We start from the raw sequence: 20,249 nt of genomic DNA on the forward strand, positions 1-20,249 counted from the left end.
GCTAATTATCTGAAATAGTATGTTTCACATTATCATCCAGATAGGAATTGAATGTTATTACAACAAACAACCCATAGAGTTATATCACAACAAACAACCCCATAGAGTTATATCATAACAAACAACCCATAGAGTTATATCATAACAAACAACCCATAGAGTTATATCATAACAAACAACCCATAGAGTTATGTCATAACAAACAACCCCATAGAGTTATATCATAACAAACAACCCCATAGAGTTATATCATAACAAACAACCCATAGAGTTATATCATAACAAACAACCCATGGAGTCATATCATAACAAACAACCCATAGAGTTATATCATAACAAACAACCCCATAGAGTTATATCATAACAAACAACCCATGGAGTTATATCATAACAAACAACCCCATAGAGTTATATCATAACAAACAACCCATAGAGTTATATCATAACAAACAACCCCATAGAGTTATATCATAACAAACAACCCATAGAGTTATATCATAACAAACAACCCATAGAGTTATATCATAACAAACAACCCATAGAGTTATATCATAACAAACAACCCATAGAGTTATATCATAACACACAACCCATAGAGTTATATCATAACAAACAACCCCATAGAGTTATATCATAACAAACAACCCCATAGAGTTATATCATAACAAACAACCCATAGAGTTATATCATAACAAACAACCCCATAGAGTTATATCATAACAAACAACCCCATAGAGTTATATCATAACAAACAACCCATAGAGTTATATCATAACAAACAACCCATAGAGTTATATCATAACAAACAACCCATAGAGTTATATCATAACAAACAACCCATAGAGTTATATCATAACAAACAACCCATAGAGTTATATCATAACAAACAACCCATAGAGTTATATCATAACAAACAACCCATAGAGTTATATCATAACAAACAACCCCATAGAGTTATATCATAACAAACAACCCATAGAGTTATATCATAACAAACAACCCCATAGAGTTATATCATAACAAACAACCCCATAGAGTTATATCATAACAAACAACCCATAGAGTTATATCATAACAAACAACCCCATAGAGTTATATCATAACAAACAACCCATAGAGTTATATCATAACAAACAACCCATAGAGTTATATCATAACAAACAACCCATAGAGTTATATCATAACAAACAACCCATAGAGTTATATCATAACAAACAACCCATAGAGTTATATCATAACAAAGCTGTTGAACAATAGTGCAGTTGTGCAGATCCTGCTAGGCCTGTGTAGGCTGTGTTTCTCAAAGTGGCGCCCGGGGACCCACAGGGGGTCCTAGAGAAGGTCCCCAGGTGGCCTACTGTAAGTGATTGATCGTTCACCCTTAAGTGGACCCAAATGGACCCTTAAGTGTATGTAACTTAGTGGCGAAGTGTCCTTGAGCAAGACTCTGAACCCCTAATTGCTCCTCCCGATGAGCAGGTTGGTGCCTTGCATGGTTTCCTCCTCCGCCCTCGGTGTGTGTGTGTGTGTGTGTGTGTGTGTGTGTGTGTGTGTGTGTGTGTGTGTGTGTGTGTGTGTGTGTGTGTGTGTGTGTGTGTGTGTGTTGAACGGGTGAATGTAATGCACACTCTGTGTGAAGCGCTTTGGATAAAAGCACTAGCCTACTATATAAATGCACCATTTACCAACTGCCAAACTGGGGCTCCTTGAAATGAAAAGGTTCCACTGTGCTATAGATCCAAATGATCCAAATGGACCCTGACGGGTCCATTTGGTTCCATTTGTACACTCTCAGAGTTAAATTAACATTGAATTTACAATATAAATTGGGGGTCCCAGGGATAGAAATGCTATTAAATGGTGGGTCCATAGACTGAAGCATGTCAAACTGGGGGGTCCTTGAAATTAAACAGGTTGAGAATCACTGCTAGAGCCGTAAAAATGTCTCCTTTTATGGAGGGGTCCCTGGCATATCTCTTCAAATGGGGGTCCGCGGGGCTAATTAGTGTCAATTTGGGGGTCCTTGACATGAGAAACAACTCTGGCTTGAACATTAGGCATAAATATCAGATCTACAAGCTTCATAGATATCACATTGCAGTGGCCTGGTCAACAAAGTATATGTTAACGCAGTGATGTTTCTATGCTTCATGATTGGTTGATAGTCCTTTTGGAACAAAAGAACTTCGAAACCCACACACTATTAACACACAAAAGCCATGCACAGCCGCGTACGCACGCACGCACGCACGCACGCACGCACGCACGCACGCACGCACGCACGCACGCACGCACGATCATGTGTTGTGTATATCATTGACATATATATTCTGTACAATAATCCAGTAGAACAGATTAAATCCATGTTATAGTCATATCGAATAAAGTCAAATTTCTAGCTTTGCATTCGAATGCGCCATGCATGGTTTCTCTGAATGGAGGGCCTGTTAATGGTTCTGCAGAGTTTTTAAAACCTGCTCTTAGTCTTAATTCTTTTGAGATTATCCAGGCATCATGCATAGTTGCATACTTCACATTTCAATCTTTAGCCAGAGAGAAAATCCTTAAAGACACAGCCGAGGGCATTCCTTCCCTTTGAGCCACTGTTTCTACAACATGAAACGCTAAGTTGGTAAAGATGTTACAGCCTCAGATATGAAGAAGAATGCTATCACAGATGGCGTATAACTAACAACGGATCATCAAACTGAGGATTCTTGGGATTAAAAATGGCTAAAGAATTAAGAATCACTGTATTTTATAAAAGCGGTGGGGGTTTATACGTTTCACTTCTTCTCTCTCCTTTTCAGATATGTTTAGATTACTTTAAGTGTAACAATGTTCTTATTAACACCGCCAATCGTCCAGGATGAAGTTCACCGTCCTTTCAATTAGTATAACACCCAGCGCCTGCAGGACGAAGTTTTAACCAAAAGACGAAGTTTATTGATATGTAAAGCGATCGCATCGCTCCACAGCCTGGGAGCGCCTGTTGCGCAATCGTCGATGTTGCACAACAGTGGGACATCATCGAAAATGTCCCCCCCCCCCCCCCCCTGTTTAGCCGACGACAACGAAAATCTTAAAACGTAAACAACCCACTGAGCATTTTTTGGTCTAATAGACGTTTAATATTCGTCTAAAAATGGGATAAAAACGTCTATTTATAGACGGTCTATATATAGACGTTTAAACAACCACTAATCAACGTCTAATCTAAGAATAGACGTCTAAAAAACTTTCATTTTTAGACGTTTTTATCCCATTTTTAGACGCGCGTCTAATAGCCAGCTATTGCTCAGTGGGATCATGCCTCCCGTTGTTGTCTATCGCCGTTAGAGTGTTTTGGCTACATACTGTACATGTACAGTACACTGTAAGCTCCTCGGTGCTTATCTAATCCTCAGAGGTACAGTACAGACCCGTAATAAGGGTCCTTTTGGTTTCCCTGGTGGTCCCCAGACCAGACGAGGAGATCCAGTGCTCGGTACTCTAAGCCGTCCCCATTAGAAGGTTCAGCGTGGAACCAACACATTCTCCATTGTCTACTACTATAGTCTACTCTACAGTGTCTGTCACCCAACGGCTTGGGGGGAAAGTAGGTCACAGACAAAGGTATTTAACCACTTAAACCCTGTAGTTAGGTTGATCGTATTCCCGCTCAGCTGCGTTGGTCGTTGCACGCCGTCCGCGCAGTACGGCTCCAGGCACCAATCAGCAGCGCGGCTGCATTGGTCGTTGCACGCCGTCTGCGCAGTGCCGGCTCTATAGGCACACATCAGCCAGTGTTGTTTTCGTCGTCTAAAACTAAGAGGAAAAAATGTTCGTCAACGACTACCTTTTTTCACTGACGAAAACGAAATGGAAACTACATGAAAACTAAGCTACGATGACTAAAACTAAGACTAAATATACTGACAATTTCGTCAACAGATAAAAACTAGACTAAAATGCTAGGAAGGGGACTAGTGGACAAGATATCCAGTATAAGTCATTTTACACTTGGTTGCATGCTGAAAATAGCCGATCTACAAGCTCACGTTGTGAGCTTGTAGATCTGCTATTTTCAACAAGTGTAAAATCTGTCATTACGACGGCATCAAGGCCCGCCAAAACACATTTTAGTCGACTAAATCAACTGTAGATTTAGTCGACTAAAATCTCATGACATTTAGTCGACTAAAACTAGACTAACACTAAGACATTCCAGGTGACTAAAATATGACTAAAACTAAATTAAGTTTCATTCCAAAGACTATGACTAAACTAACATAGACATTTGCTGCCAAAAACAACACTGCAATCAGTGTAAATACTGGCCTATCAACACAGTGTAAATACTGGCCTATCAACACAGTGTAAATACTGGCCTATCAACACAGTGTAAATACTGGCCTATCAACACAGTGATGCGTTGGAAAAAACGCTGCAAGTATAGTCTACAATAATGCAGCAGCACCAACAACAAACAAATTATGTTGAGCATTATAAATTTGTCTTCTGCATGTATTACCTTGTATTTCTATTAACTACTCGATTAATGTGGAAAATGTATATATATTTATACTACTGGTAATCATGAAGAACTTAACATTTGTAAAATGTAAAAACATTTCTTAACATATTGCTAGGGTAGGGTACGTACTACTGGCCAATCTGGACTGGAGGGGCACAAAGTCCAATCTGGGGGGGGGGGCATTGCCCCCCAATTGTGTGAAAGGGCGACTGTGGCTCAGGAGGTAGAGCAGGTCGTCCAATGATCCATGGGTCGGCGGTTCGAATCCCGGCTCCTCCTGTCTACATGTCGAAGTGTCCTTGAGCAAGAACTCTGAACCCCTAATTAACATAGTCTGAAAACCCACCTCTTCAGACTCCACCATGGCCCGTAGCACTTGCCCTAGCCTAGCCCCTTAGATAGCACATTATGTAGACTTAGATAGTATTTTAAACAGACGTATAGCTTGTTACGTAGACAGCTCTAGAATTGCACTTTATGTAGTCATAGCACTTTATAGTACAAATGTATAATATATTATATAGTATAGTATGTATAGTTTACATAGATACTCCACTGTTACGTTCTTAGTTTACGCATGATTCATGATAACTATTTTTTATATATGTGATGTATGCCATGCTTTTGTTATTGCTTAATGTAAATCGCTCTGGATTAAGAGCGTCTGCTAAATGCCTAAATTGTAAATTGTAATTGCTCCTGATGTGCTGGTTGGTACCTTGCATGGCTTCCACTGCAATCGGTGTATGAATGTGTGTGTGAATGGGTGAATGTAATGCACAATCTATGTAAAGCGCCTTGGATAAAGAATCTGTATAAATGCACCATTTACCATTTTAATGGGTGTTAATGGGGGTCTGTATGGGGTATCTGGGACCCCCAATTTATATTGTAAAATCAATGTTAATTTAACTCTGAGAGTGTACAAATGTACACTCTCAGAGTTACAGTCCCATAAGGGTCTATTTGGTTCCAAACTATCATTTAGCTGGGGACCCCCTAGAACTCCCTCTCAAAGGACCCCTGGGGGTCCCCAGACCCCACTTTGGGAACCACTGCTGTATATGGTAAAGCATACTGTGAAGAGTTAACCGCTGAAGCTCTCTATGCTTATAATAGTTGTACAACAAATAGTGACAATTCCATAAACTTGTAGATCAACATTTAAAAAATGTCAAACTTTACTGATATAGTATGTCCACACAATAGGGACGCCATGCAGTGTTAAAGTGGTTGAAGTGACTGATTTAACCCATTTTGGACTGGAAAAAAAAGGCTTCTTTAAATCCTAATAGTTTTCTGAAAAACCCATGTTTCTATGTCAGTTGTGCTAAACCTTTTTCATGTCAAGGACCCCCAGAATTATCTCTATTGGGCCACGGACCCCCATCTCAAAATATGTTGTTCCAGGGACCCCCCAGAAGCAAAGATTTTAGTTAAAAATGTTCGCTCTGAAATATATATATTCAAAGATTTGCACCACATTTTCACGACTTTTCCAAAATAGCAGACCTACAAGCTCGTAGCGCGCCACTCGGTGGCACGCTATGAGCTTGTAGATCTGCTATTTTTCAATAGCTAAATTATAACATAATGTTTAAAACACCAAAAGGGGTTCCCGCCCAAAATGGATTAAGACATAATATTTGACTGTAAAACAAGCCTGGGCGCATTTCACTGATGGAACACAAACCACGTGCACACCACACACACACACACCACACACACACGCATGCATGTTGACACTCAATTACACTCACACACACGCACGGTTTGAGCGCCTGTCACCATGCTGCTATACGTCTGCCAACACTGAGCTGCTTCACATTAAAATTGATGTCATCGTGCATTTGCAATAGCAAAGAGCCAACCTTTCTGTATACGTTGTGTGAGTGAGTGAGTGAGTGAGTGAGTGAGTGAGTGAGTGTGTGAGTGAGTGAGTGAGTGTGTGTGTGTGTGTGTGTGAGTGAGTGAGTGAGTGAGTGAGTGTGTGTGTGTGTGTGTGTGTGTGTGTGTGTGAGTGAGTGAGTGAGTGAGTGAGTGAGTGAGTGAGTGAGTGTGTGTGTGTGAGTGAGTGAGTGAGTGAGTGAGTGAGTGAGTGAGTGAGTGAGTGAGTGAGTGAGTGAGTGAGTGAGTGAGTGAGTGAGTGAGTGAGTGAGTGAGTGAGTGAGTGAGTGAGTGAGTGAGTGAGGGAGGGAGGGAGGGAGGGAGGGAGGGCATGCGGACGCTGGGCTGCAGGGGTCAATTCACATGAAGGACTGGCCATTCATTTCACTGATGTTTGTGAATGATCCCCCTAAGGTGTGCTGTATAGGAATATCGACGTTTGAGTGACTGGACCTGCCGTCCTCCGAGTTGATGCTTAATTGACAGACTTGCAGTCGATATCCTCTGTTGATTTTAGTCGCGACGTGACAATGAGATGTAGTCGTCCATGTTGTTTTTCTATACCAACCCCCCTGTGTATACCAGAGGAATGATTCTCACCCGGTGGGCCGCGCTCATTCATTCCTGCTACAGTTCTGTGTAGTCTCCAGACAGGTTTATGCCTGATTGACTGACTGGCTGACTGGCTGGCTGACTGATTGACTGACTGATTTATTGATTGATTGATTGATTGATTGATTGATTGCTTCCAGACCTGATCCACTGCACCAATGAGCTGAACGTCAGCGTGCCTCACCTGGCCGACACGCTGCTGGAGCGGACCGCCAGCAACAGCTGGGTGGTGGTCTTCAAGGCCCTGGTCACCACCCACCACCTCATGATGTATGGCAACGAGGTGAGCACGCACGGATGCACGCATACGCACGCACGCACGCACGCTCACATCCCTGGCACTGCACATTACTGTACATGATCCACGTAACCAAACACACCACGCACGTCTCAAAAAAAGAAACGCGAAGGCAACGGTTTATGGACAAGCAAAGATTCACTACCTGTTCAACATCACCGCGGTGTACCGACTCATCAGACTGAAGCTATAGCATTCTCCTCTTTAGAGACGCCTGATATTATTTAGTTGGAAAAAGGCAGCACCGCCATCTCACACGCTGGGTGGAGGATGTGATGTCACATCTTAAACTAGAAGAACTTAAATATATATAATCAGAGGCTCCACCCAGAAATATATTAAGGTTTATGTTATGTCACATCTTAAACTAGAATAACTTAAATATATATAATCAGAGGCTCCACCCAGAAATATATTAAGGTTTATGTTATGTCACATCTTAAACTAGAAGAACTTAAATATATATAATCAGAGGCTCCACCCAGAAGGTGGAGGATGTTATGTCACATCTTAAACTAGAAGAACTTAAATATATATAATCAGAGGCTCCACCCAGAAATATATTAAGGTTTATGTTATGTCACATCTTAAACTAGAATAACTTAAATATATATAATCAGAGGCTCCACCCAGAAATATATTAAGGTTTATGTTATGTCACATCTTAAACTAGAAGAACTTAAATATATATAATCAGAGGCTCCACCCAGAAATATATTAAGGTTTATGTTATGTCACATCTTAAACTAGAAGAACTTAAATATATATAATCAGAGGCTCCACCCAGAAATATATTAAGGTTTATGTTATGTCACATCTTAAACTAGAAGAACTTAAATATATATAATCAGAGGCTCCACCCAGAAATATATATAAGGTTTATGTTATGTCACATCTTAAACTAGAAGAACTTAAATATATATAATCAGAGGCTCCACCCAGAAATATATTAAGGTTTATGTTATGTCACATCTTAAACTAGAAGAACTTAAATATATATAATCAGAGGCTCCACCCAGAAATATATTAAGGTTTATGTTATGTCACATCTTAAACTAGAAGAACTTAAATATATATAATCAGAGGCTCCACCCAGAAATATATTAAGGTTTAGCAACTGTTTTTATAGCTGTTGTCTGTCTGTGTTTATTTGTATACTTGTGTGGAAAATCTCAATAAAAGATATTTGAACAATAATAACATTACAATTTACAATTTAGGCATTTAGCAGACGCTCTTAGTCCAGAGCGACTTACATTAAGCATTACCGTGGTGTAATGCTGGCACGCTGACACAAGCTTATCTCATCTGTAAATACTAGGGTTTTTGTTTTACAGTGAACACAACCTGTTTACTGTAAAAAAAAACCTAGTACTTAACTTACTGATGAGATAAGCTTATAAAACCAAACAGTAACCAAACAGTAACCAAACAGTACGCGTCCCTTACCATTTGGTTACTGTGTCGTTGCTGTCGAGGCAGAAACATTGTAGTTTCCATTTTTATGTTTTAATTTTAATTTAAATTTAAGTATTATTTTAATCATAAATGAATGCCTGTATACTTCATCGTACAAGAGTGTCACACACAAGTTGCAAAACTAGACGATCTACTGTACATGCTGAAGGTTGGCTTTGTGAGCTTAACGCACAACTTTAGTTTTTTCCAACCAAGGTTCATGTTTTAGGTTGTTATTAGAGAAAGTAAAAGAGGAGTGTTAGTTTTTTTCATTTGCTGCTTTCTTTAGTTTTAGGGATTTTAGCTGTTTTTGACAGAGGGGGCGGGGGCATTCGAGTATGGGGCTAAATATGTATTTTTTTTTACAGCAGATCACAGGATCTACTGAATGTGAAGGAGGCCTACTGGGGGGAAGCCACAATATGTGTGTCATAGGCTCAATATGTCAGTTTGACACATTCAGTAGATCCCGTGATCTTTTGTGGCCAGATGTAATTTCCTGGGGTCTAGTAGGACTATAGTAAATAATAAAAAAATAAATCGCTATAAAATGTTGTAAAATGTTGTCGCTAAAACTAAAGAAAACAGCAAATGAAAAAAAAACTAACACTCATCTTTTACTTTCTCTAATAACAACCTAAAACATGAACCTTGGTTGAAAAAAACTAAAGTTGTCCTTTAACGCAGGTCAGTTAGTCTTGCTTTTGAGAGTGAAAGTGAAAGGGGTTAATAAATAATAAAGTCAGACTGGGGATTAGATTGAACCTTATGAACCCAGTGAACCCAGTAGGAAAAGTATTAACAGGAGCTTTAGTTGTGACTAAGTAATAATAACTACACCGATGGATCCATTAGAACACAGCCTCTTTCTGTTTTCACATCTCCTTACATTCTCTTTCCTTTTACATGTTTTTTATTGTATTTCTTTTACACCTGATAGTAACAATTTTATAGTAAAGGCGACGCCAGTGGTTGGGCTGGCAAATAGAGGGTATGCTCATGGATAAAGTGAGTGGCAAATCGAGTGGCAAAGTGAGTTCAATGTCGTTTAACGTCGTCGTTTAATGCCATCAGATAGGACTTTTCTGTTTGGATAGTTTTTTGCCACTCAGTAGGCGTTCCTGCATAACTTCCTGGTATGATGATGATGTCACGCACATGTACCCTGTATAGACACATATTATAGGCTAAAATTCCAATACCCCAAATCGCTTACTCAGACTCGGTCACTCACACTCGGTCACTCCAGCATGGTGGTGTTACGGTGGAATTGGTGACCTGCCGAAATATGTGACAATCTTATGGACTTCATACAACTTACATGGACTTTATGGACCCCAGGAAGATTAGCTGTCGCCCCGGCGTCAGCTAATGGGGATCCATTCAATAAACAATAAACATGGAGGTCTTTATATACGTGGCCTAAATACAGCTAAGTTGAACTCTGCTAATAAACAAACCACAATCATTTACGTTCGGAAACTGACGTTGTGTGATCGTCTACACGATTGTCACATATTTCATCAGGTCTCCAACTTCACCATAACACGGCCATGCTGGAGTGACTGAGTGTGAGTGAGTGAGTGGCCGAGATTTTGGGCATTGGAATTTGGCTTCAAAGACGGGTCGCCTGGTCGCAGCCAACGTATTTCCTGTAGGCGGAGACAAGATATCTGCGGTGTACACAGTCAGCTGTTCTACTGCATTGAATGGTAGAGTGACTGATGCTAGTCTGCCTCAAACGTTACTCTTATACCTGCTTTTTACTAATCCAATTAGTAGTGTAATTACGGCTTGTGAACGTAAAAAAACCCCGTAAAAGAGTAACGTACGTATGAGCAGACTAGCATCAGTCACTTTCCCATTCAATGCAGTAGAACAGGGGTTCTCAACCCGTGGGTCGCGACCCCTCGGGGGGGTCGCCAAATTATTTTAGGGGGTCCCCAAATTATTTTCAAAAAAAATAAATAAATAAATTTTTTTAAATTTTTATTTTCACGATTTTTCAAAAATAGCAGACCTACAAGCTCGTAGCGCGCTAGATCTGCTATTTTTCAATAGCTAAATTATAACAATGCTTAAAACACCAAAAGGGGTTCCCGCCCAAAATGGTTTAAGGTTATTGTAGCAGTCAATTTATATTGGGGGTCGGGAGGGGGCGGGGCGGGGGTCCCGAGACATTGCCAAAGCATTTCCGGGGGTCCCCGGCCAAAAACGTTGAGAACCCCTGCAGTAGAACAGCTGACTGTGTACACCGCAGATATCTTGTCTCCGCCTACAGGAAATGCGTTGGCTGCGACCAGGCGACCCGTCTCTGAATGCGTCTATAATACACACAACAACGGGACACGACGCCGACACATACACACAACGTACGTCACTGCCCTGCGAACGTGACGCCCACGCGGTGACGTCGTCCAACAGATAATGAACTCTCTCTCCCCTCGTCTGTGTATTTCCGTCGTGTGACCCCGCTCTGTTCTTCTTCCTTTTCAGAGACTGATGCAGTACCTCGCCTCCCGAAACACACTCTTCAACCTCAACAACTTCTTAGATAAGGCTGCACTACAAGGTAATGTGAGAGAGCCAGCCTGCTGGCACGTGCTGCCATTTGACTAGTCCGCTGCGCCGGTACAGTATGTCAAACGGAACGACTTTCTGTCCCAGCCTCACTGTCTTCTGTAACAATACCAAGCGAGTCTGCCTTGGACTTCAATTACTGTGTTCCCAGAGTAGACAAAGGAAGCCGCGATCCATAACTGAGCACTGTGTTCCGATGGAGGCTCATGGTGGGACGGAGAGTCTCTTTGACGACTACCGGCTCAGCATTAGTTTATTATGGAATTCATTTTGTGTTAAGCCATCCTGGACGGGAACCCCTTTTGGTGTTTTAAGCATTATGTTATACTTTAGCTATTGAAAAATAGCAGATCTACAAGCTCATAGCGCGGCACCGAGTGCCGCGCTATGAGCTTTGTAGGTCTGCTATTTTTGAAAAACCATGAAAATGTGCCTCAAATCTTTGAATGTATATATTCTTTCAGAGTTTCAGTTTTAAACTCAAATCTTTGCTTCTGGGAACAACATTATTTTCAGATGGGGATCCGCGGCCAATTACATATAATTTTTGGGGTCCCTGACATGAAATATTGAGAACCACTGATATAGAAACATGAGGTTTTTCAGAAAAAAATACATTTAAAAAAAGACATTTTCTAAATGTCGACGTCAGGCCTAAATGGGTTAAGCTGTTTTCCACAGCCTTTAACGGGTATTATATGCTCTGAAATTGTGAAACTTCTTTTGTATGTCATGGACCAGTGGTTCTCAACCCGTGGGTCGCGACCCCTCGGGGGGTCGCCAAATTATTTTAGGGGGTCCCCAAATTATTTAAAAAAAAATATATATATTATTTTCACGATTTTTCAAAAATAGCAGACCTACAAGCTCGTAGCGCGCCACTCGGTGGCGCGCTATGAGCTTGTAGATCTGCTATTTTTCAATAGCTAAATTATAACAATGCTTAAAACACCAAAAGGGGTTCCCGCCCAAAATGGTTTAAGGTTATTGTAGCAGTCAATTTATATTGGGGGTTGGGAGGGGGCGGGGCGGGGGTCCCGAGACATTGCCAAAAACGGGGTCCCCGGCCAAAAACGTTGAGAACCCCTGTCATGGACCACCATAACTCTGAGAGTGTGCACCTGGAACCAAATGGACCCGGTGGACGCATAGGGGTCCATTTGTTTGCATTGCGTACACTCTCAGAGTTACAGACCTGTAAGGGTCCATTTGGAACCGAACCCCCCCCCCCCCCCATCAAGCAGTTTATTTAGCTGATAATGGGATAGCATAGTCAATTGTTTAAATCATTGGTTCCCAACCTTTTTTATACTGAAGTACCACCTCAGAAAGTACCACCATAATAACTGATGTTAAAATACAGGATCCTTGTAGACCTGCCCCTTTTTGTTCCATCCCTATAAGCCAATAATGCTGCTGCTGCTGCTCTGACAAAACTCTGTCTAATCACTAATCAGCACAACTGATGATGTTTCTAACGTGATTAATCCGTTCTCAAATCTGTGCCGTCATGCTCATTGCAGCACGGCTGCCTCACGCTACAGAAACAGGAGACAGGCTCCTGCCCCTATGGGCCTCATGGCTACAGAAACAGGAGACAGGCTCCTGCCCCTATGGGCCTCATGGCTACAGAAACAGGAGATAGGCTCCTACCCCTATGGGCCTCATGGCTACAGAAACAGGAGATAGGCTCCTGCCCCTATGGGTCTCATGGCTACAGAAACAGGAGATAGGCTCCTGCCCCTATGGGCCTCATGGCTACAGAAACAGGAGATAGGCTCCTGCCCCTATGGGTCTCATGGCTACAGAAACAGGAGATAGGCTCCTGCCCCTATGGGCCTCATGGCTACAGAAACAGGAGATAGGCTCCTGCCCCTATGGGCCTCATGGCTACAGAAACAGGAGACAGGCTCCTGCCCCTATGGGCCTCATGGCTACAGAAACAGGAGACAGGCTCCTACCCCTATGGGCCTCATGGCTACAGAAACAGGAGATAGGCTCCTGCCCCTATGGGCCTCATGGCTACAGAAACAGGAGATAGGCTCCTACCCCTATGGGCCTCATGGCTACAGAAACAGGAGATAGGCTCCTGCCCCTATGGGTCTCATGGCTACAGAAACAGGAGATAGGCTCCTGCCCCTATGGGCCTCATGGCTACAGAAACAGGAGATAGGCTCCTGCCCCTATGGGCCTCATGGCTACAGAAACAGGAGACAGGCTCCTGCCCCTATGGGCCTCATGGCTACAGAAACAGGAGACAGGCTCCTGCCCCCTATGGGCCTCATGGCTACAGAAACAGGAGATAGGCTCCTGCCCTATGGGCCTCATGGCTACAGAAACAGGAGATAGGCTCCTGCCCCTATGGGCCTCATGGCTACAGAAACAGGAGATAGGCTCCTGCCCCTATGGGCCTCATGGCTACAGAAACAGGAGATAGGCTCCTGCCCCTATGGGCCTCATGGCTACAGAAACAGGAGATAGGCTCCTGCCCCTATGGGCCTCATGGCTACAGAAACAGGAGACAGGCTCCTGCCCCTATGGGCCTCATGGCTACAGAAACAGGAGATAGGCTCCTGCCCCTATGGGCCTCATGGCTACAGAAACAGGAGATAGGCTCCTGCCCCTATGGGCCTCATGGCTACAGAAACAGGAGACAGGCTCCTGCCCTATGGGCCTCATGCCTACAGAAACAGGAGATAGGCTCCTGCCCTATGGGCCTCATGGCTACAGAAACAGGAGAGAGGCTCCTGCCCTATGGGCCTCATGGCTACAGAAACAGGAGATAGGCTCCTGCCCTATGGGCCTCATGGCTACAGAAACAGGAGATAGGCTCCTGCCCTATGGGCCTCATGGCTACAGAAACAGGAGATAGGCTCCTGCCATATGGGCCTCATGGCTACAGAAACAGGAGATAGGCTCCTGCCCCTATGGGCCTCATGGCTACAGAAACAGGAGATAGGCTCCTGCCCCTATGGGCCTCATGGCTACAGAAACAGGAGATAGGCTCCTGCCCTATGGGCCTCGTGGCTACAGAAACAGGAGACAGGCTCCTGCCCTATGGGCCTCATGGCTACAGAAACAGGAGATAGGCTCCTGCCCTATGGGCCTCATGGCTACAGAAACAGGAGATAGGCTCCTGCCCTATGGGCCTCATGGCTACAGAAACAGGAGATAGGCTCCTGCCCTATGGGCCTCATGGCTACAGAAACAGGGGATAGGCTCCTGCCCCTATGGGCCTCATGGCTACAGAAACAGGAGACAGGCTCCTGCTCCTATGGACCTCATGGCTACAGAAACAGGAGACAGGCTCCTGCCCCTATATGGGCCTCATGGCTCGGCAAGGCTTACTAACTACACTACTACTACTACTATTAGCAGGGCAGATAACATGCACATTACAGGAGAATCGTTCACTTGCGGATACAAGCACCAAAATTGGCACACATACTCCTTAGGGGTTGCTCTTTTGAGAAAACCACTGTGCCAAAAGAAATTTCAAGATGGCGGCCATTTTTCAAGATGGCTGCCATTGAATATACAGTAATATTGCATTTCGCAATAAAATCCCATAGACTTGTCCTATTTGAATGATCTTGGTGTCAAATCATACATTTTTCACTAAGTAGATTCCAAATTTGGACCCATGGACTTACTCACTGGCTTCCTTGTACCATATATCAGTCCCGGAACCCTAATATTCTGCTAAATTAGAGGTTTGTGTTATGTCTGACTCCGGTAAAATGGATGGCAGTTTATATCTTAGTATAATTAGATGTTTAGTATGTGTGTGTGTGTGTGTGTGTGTGTGTGTGTGTGTGGGGGGGGGTCTAATAAGCCCTGCATCTTTTAGCTAGTGTAGATTACATGTAGTTTACCATGTATGATCAGTTAGACAGCCGCGCCTGAATTGACAGGGTATGCCAGCAGGGGAGAGCCGAGCCAATGGTAAGGGCTATACATGACTTATTCATGGACTTACCAACATGGTGTACAGATCACACTGGACTTAAATGATACTGGATGAACGATCGGGCTAGGTGTAGATCATATATTTTATTGTCCAACCTAGTCATATCCCATACCTTATTGTGCATGATGGCGGTAAAAGGATAACCCCTCTGCCTTGATTCACTGAATACAGATAATGGTCATACTGTGATACCTTGATTACCATTCACCAAGATGTCCAATATAGACCCAGGACCGCCTAAATTCAAGACTGACTGGAGCAAGTGTTGTCTTTGCAAAGACAAGAATAGTAAAGAGCTCTCGTCACCACATGATGGCTACACTATGATTGCAACTAATATTCCCCTCTTTCACACAATGAATGAGATGCATATTAATAAAATGGATCCAGACAGACTTGATGATCGTGGTGGCATTGAAGAAAATCTGAGGAGGAACAAGGCGCAATATCACAAAAGTTGTCGCATTACGAAACTGGAGAGTGAGAATCACAAAACGAAAAGCAGAGTGCGCTCAGCCAGTGGAATGCAGCTGGGTGTTGATGCATCTGCTGTCAACTCCACAAGACTGAAGGAGAAACTGCTGTCAGAAATACCTGAGTTGGAGGCTCACAAGCAGGGAAGGGATGTTCATTTGGCTTTCCATAAAGATGTAGGCTTTGGCTTGTCAGAAGCCTCTGACTCTTATAGTGAAGCTATTGTCCTTAGCAAAGCAGCTAACATCTTGCAACGACATATATGCTGGACCACAAGTCCCTCCAAAGCAGGTATTTCTTACAGCAGTTTTTCATTCAGTCATGTGGAGTTGACAGCTGGTCCATCAACACCCAGCTGTTCCAGGCACTGGAATAGCACGTACAGGTGAACTATATGTCTGCAAGTCAAAGGACTGAAGGACCCTCACCAGATCTGGTGGTCTCCACTAGATATGTGACTAGCTCTGAGATTTCCTGTAGGTGGGCAACTGGGCATCCTCTTCGGTTGAATGTTCCTTTTCCAGTCTCTTTGTGGTTGTGAGGTACAACCTCTCTATTGTAAAGGTCTGCCAAGCATGCAACATGGAGCTCCTGTGCAATAACATCTCCACCACTGAGTCTTGCAAGAAGTTTTCCGTCATTTAAAGTTTGGGCACATTCATTATAACTCTTATTGAGATTCATCGTCATAGCTTTCTATGACGACGCATACCCTGTGAGTTCAGAGTATGCAGCATCTTTGTCACATCTGAAACATGGTTGGCTTTGAATGCTGGTTCTACTCCACTCTCTGCTTTGAATGCTGGTTCTACTCCACTCTCTGCTTTTCATTTTGTGGTTCTCACTCTCTCCAGTTTCGTGTTGTTGAACATAATGCGACAACCTTCATGATATTGCGCCTTGTTCCTCCTCAGAGTTTATTCAATGCCACCACCAGGGGAATATTAGTTGTTGTTGTGATTGTCTTGCATGTGGTGATGAGAGCTCATACTATTCTTGTCTTTGCAAAGACAACACTTGCTCCAGTCAGTCTTGAATTTAGGCGGTCCTGGGTCTATATTAGACATCTTGGTGAATGGTAATCAAGGTATCACAATATGATCATTATCTGTATTCAGTGAATCAAGGCAGAGGGGTTATCCTTTTACCACCATCATGCACAATAAGGTATGGGATACAACTAGGTTCGACAATAAAATCTACACCTAGCCCGATCATTCATCCAGTATCATTTAAGTCCAGTGTGATCTGTACACCATGTTGGTAAGTCCATGAATAAGTCATGTATAGCCCCCTTACCATTGGCTCGGCTCTCCCCTGCTGGCATACCCTGTCAATTCAGGCGCGGTTGTCTAACTGAACATCATACATGGTAAACTACATGTAATCTACACTAGCTAAAAGATGCAGGGCTTATTAGACAACATTTGGGAGTCATAAAGAACAAAAATACTTGGACGCACCCGGGACGTATCCTCAGTGATGTATCCCAAGGTCATCAGGGTTTCGGGTCTCACGAACATCATACCCCTCACTCGGGTGACCCAGCCGGGGTGATCAAGTCCCAACTTACGTCTCAGTAGCTACCCACGATCAGACCCACTAGGGAAAGACCAGGGCCACACAATCCGTTGGAACTACTCTGCCGGGACTGGGAGGCACATCATTCTGGCATGTGGAGGGACTAGGCTCTGTGGATTGACTCCTGTCCGGGCTCCTATGTCTCACCAGGTCCACTCCTGCTCTCACCAGGAGTACCGCCAGGACCTGTGCGTTGCACCAGAGTCCCAGCACCAGACACTTCATTCAGGAGTGGTGGTTTCTTGAGCCGCAATGGTTCTGCAGGCTCCACCTGGGCAACGGTTTATTTAGCTACACCAAACAAATTACTCAGCTGATACTGAACGGTGCGAGCGGTACCCCCCCCCCCCCCACACACACACACACACTTACACACACACACACACACACACACACACACACACACACACACACACACACACACACACACACACACACACTAAACCTCTAACAATACTAAGATATAGACTACCATCCATTTTACCCGAGTCAGACATAACACAAACCTCTAATTTAGCAGAATATTAGGATTCCGGGACTGTTATATGGTACAAGGAAACTAGTGAGTAAGTCCATGGGTCCAAATTTGGATTCTACATAGTGAAAAATGTATGATTTGACACCAAGATCATTCAAATAGGACAAGTCTATGGGATTTTATTGCGAAATGCAATATTACTGTATATTCAATGGCAGCCATCTTGAAAAATGGCCGCCAATCTTAAAAAATGTTTTGGCACAGTGGTTTTCTCAAAAGAGCAACCCGTAAGGAGTATGTGTGCCAATTTTGGTGCTTGTATCCGCAAGTGAACGATTATTTCCGCTATCTGCCCCGCTATATACGCTACTACACACATGTGGTTTTCAAGTGTATAAGGTCAAGGTGAGAGTGTCTCTAACATCAGCGCCCCCTGCCTGTCCTCCAGGGTACGACATGTCCACCTTCATCCGACGGTACAGCCGCTACCTGAACGAGAAGGCCATGTCCTACAGACTAGTGGCGGTGGACTTCACCAAGATGAAGAGAGGGTAACGCACACACACACACACACGCACGCACGCACGCACGCACGCACGCACGCACGCACGCACGCACGCACGCACGCACGCACGCACGCACGCACGCACGCACATAAACACACACACACACACACACACGAAGAAGAAGAATTGTCTATACGCTGTACCATTTGATGCACATCCTCTCCTTTACATGTATGTGTGTGTGCGTGTGCGTGTGCGTGTGCGTGTGCGTGTGTGTGTGTGTGTGTGTGTGTGTGTGTGTGCAGAGCTGAAGGTGTGATGCGTACCATGACCACAGAGAAGCTGATCAAAACGCTGCCCATCATTCAGAACCAGCTGGATGCACTGCTGGACTTCCAGGTACCACCATGATACTGACATGTCATGATACTGACCATGATACTGACATGATACTGACCATGATACTGACATGATACTGACCATGATACCACTACCATGATACTGACATGATACTGACCATGATACTGACATGATACTGACCATGATACTGACCATGATACTGACATGATACTGACCATGATACTGACTGTTTTTCTCTACTAAACTACTCAACCACCCCTTCTCTCTGTGTCTTTTTCTCTCTATATTTCTCCTTGTTTGACTCCCTCTCTTTCATCTCTCTGCCTCCAGCCCAACTCTAACGAGTTGACCAATGGCGTGATCAACGCGGCTTTCATGTTGCTCTTCAAAGACTCCATACGGTTGTTTGCTGCCTACAATGAAGGGGTCATCAATATGCTAGGTAAGACACTCCCCCATGCAGGCACAGACACACCAGGCATCAATATGCTAGGTAAGACACTCCCCCATGCAGGCACAGACACACCAGACATCAATATGCTAGGTAAGACACTCCCCCATGCAGGCACAGACACACCAGACATCATTATGCTAGGTAAGACACTCCCCCATGCAGGCACAGACACACCAGACATCATTATGCTAGGTAAGACACTCCCCCATGCAGGCACAGACACACCAGGCATCAATATGCTAGGTAAGACACTCCCCCATGCAGGCACAGACACACCAGACATCATTATGCTAGGTAAGACACTCCCCCATGCAGGCACAGACACACCAGGCATCAATATGCTAGGTAAGACCCTCCCCCATGCAGGCACAGACACACCAGACATCAATATGCTAGGTAAGACACTCCCCCATGCAGGCACAGACACACCAGGCATCAATATGCTAGGTAAGACACTCCCCCATGCAGGCACAGACACACCAGGCATCAATATGCTAGGTAAGACACTCCCCCATGCAGGCACAGACACACCAGACATCAATATGCTAGGTAAGACACTCCCCCATGCAGGCACAGACACACCAGACATCATTATGCTAGGTAAGACACTCCCCCATGCAGGCACAGACACACCAGACATTATGCTAGGTAAGACACTCCCCCATGCAGGCACAGACACACCAGGCATCAATATGCTAGGTAAGACACTCCCCCATGCAGGCACAGACACACCAGACATCATTATGCTAGGTAAGACACTCCCCCATGCAGGCACAGACACACCAGGCATCAATATGCTAGGTAAGACCCTCCCCCATGCAGGCACAGACACACCAGACATCAATATGCTAGGTAAGACACTCCCCCATGCAGGCACAGACACACCAGGCATCAATATGCTAGGTAAGACACTCCCCCATGCAGGCACAGACACACCAGGCATCAATATGCTAGGTAAGACCCTCCCCCATGCAGGCACAGACACACCAGGCATCAATATGCTAGGTAAGACCCTCCCCCATGCAGGCACAGACACACCAGGCATCAATATGCTAGGTAAGACCCTCCCCCATGC

The 20,249-nt window shown here is 44.0% G+C and overlaps 1 protein-coding gene across 2 annotated transcripts in view; it reads left to right on the forward strand.

The window, feature by feature from the left end:
* The window catches only part of LOC306927885 (phosphatidylinositol-binding clathrin assembly protein-like), a 69,830-nt gene that overhangs the window by 11,486 nt on the left and 38,095 nt on the right, over positions 1 to 20,249 (forward strand). For both annotated transcript variants that reach the window (XM_079507766.1, XM_079507767.1), the window contains exons 2-6: positions 7,156 to 7,298; positions 11,268 to 11,343; positions 18,303 to 18,405; positions 18,666 to 18,759; positions 19,051 to 19,162. In XM_079507766.1, the coding sequence (XP_079363892.1) occupies positions 7,156 to 7,298; positions 11,268 to 11,343; positions 18,303 to 18,405; positions 18,666 to 18,759; positions 19,051 to 19,162 (528 nt within the window). The remainder of the gene's footprint in view (positions 1 to 7,155; positions 7,299 to 11,267; positions 11,344 to 18,302; positions 18,406 to 18,665; positions 18,760 to 19,050; positions 19,163 to 20,249) is intronic.

This window comes from Electrona antarctica (genome assembly GCF_951216825.1).
Source record: "Electrona antarctica genome assembly, chromosome: 8".
NCBI lineage: Eukaryota > Metazoa > Chordata > Actinopteri > Myctophiformes > Myctophidae > Electrona > Electrona antarctica.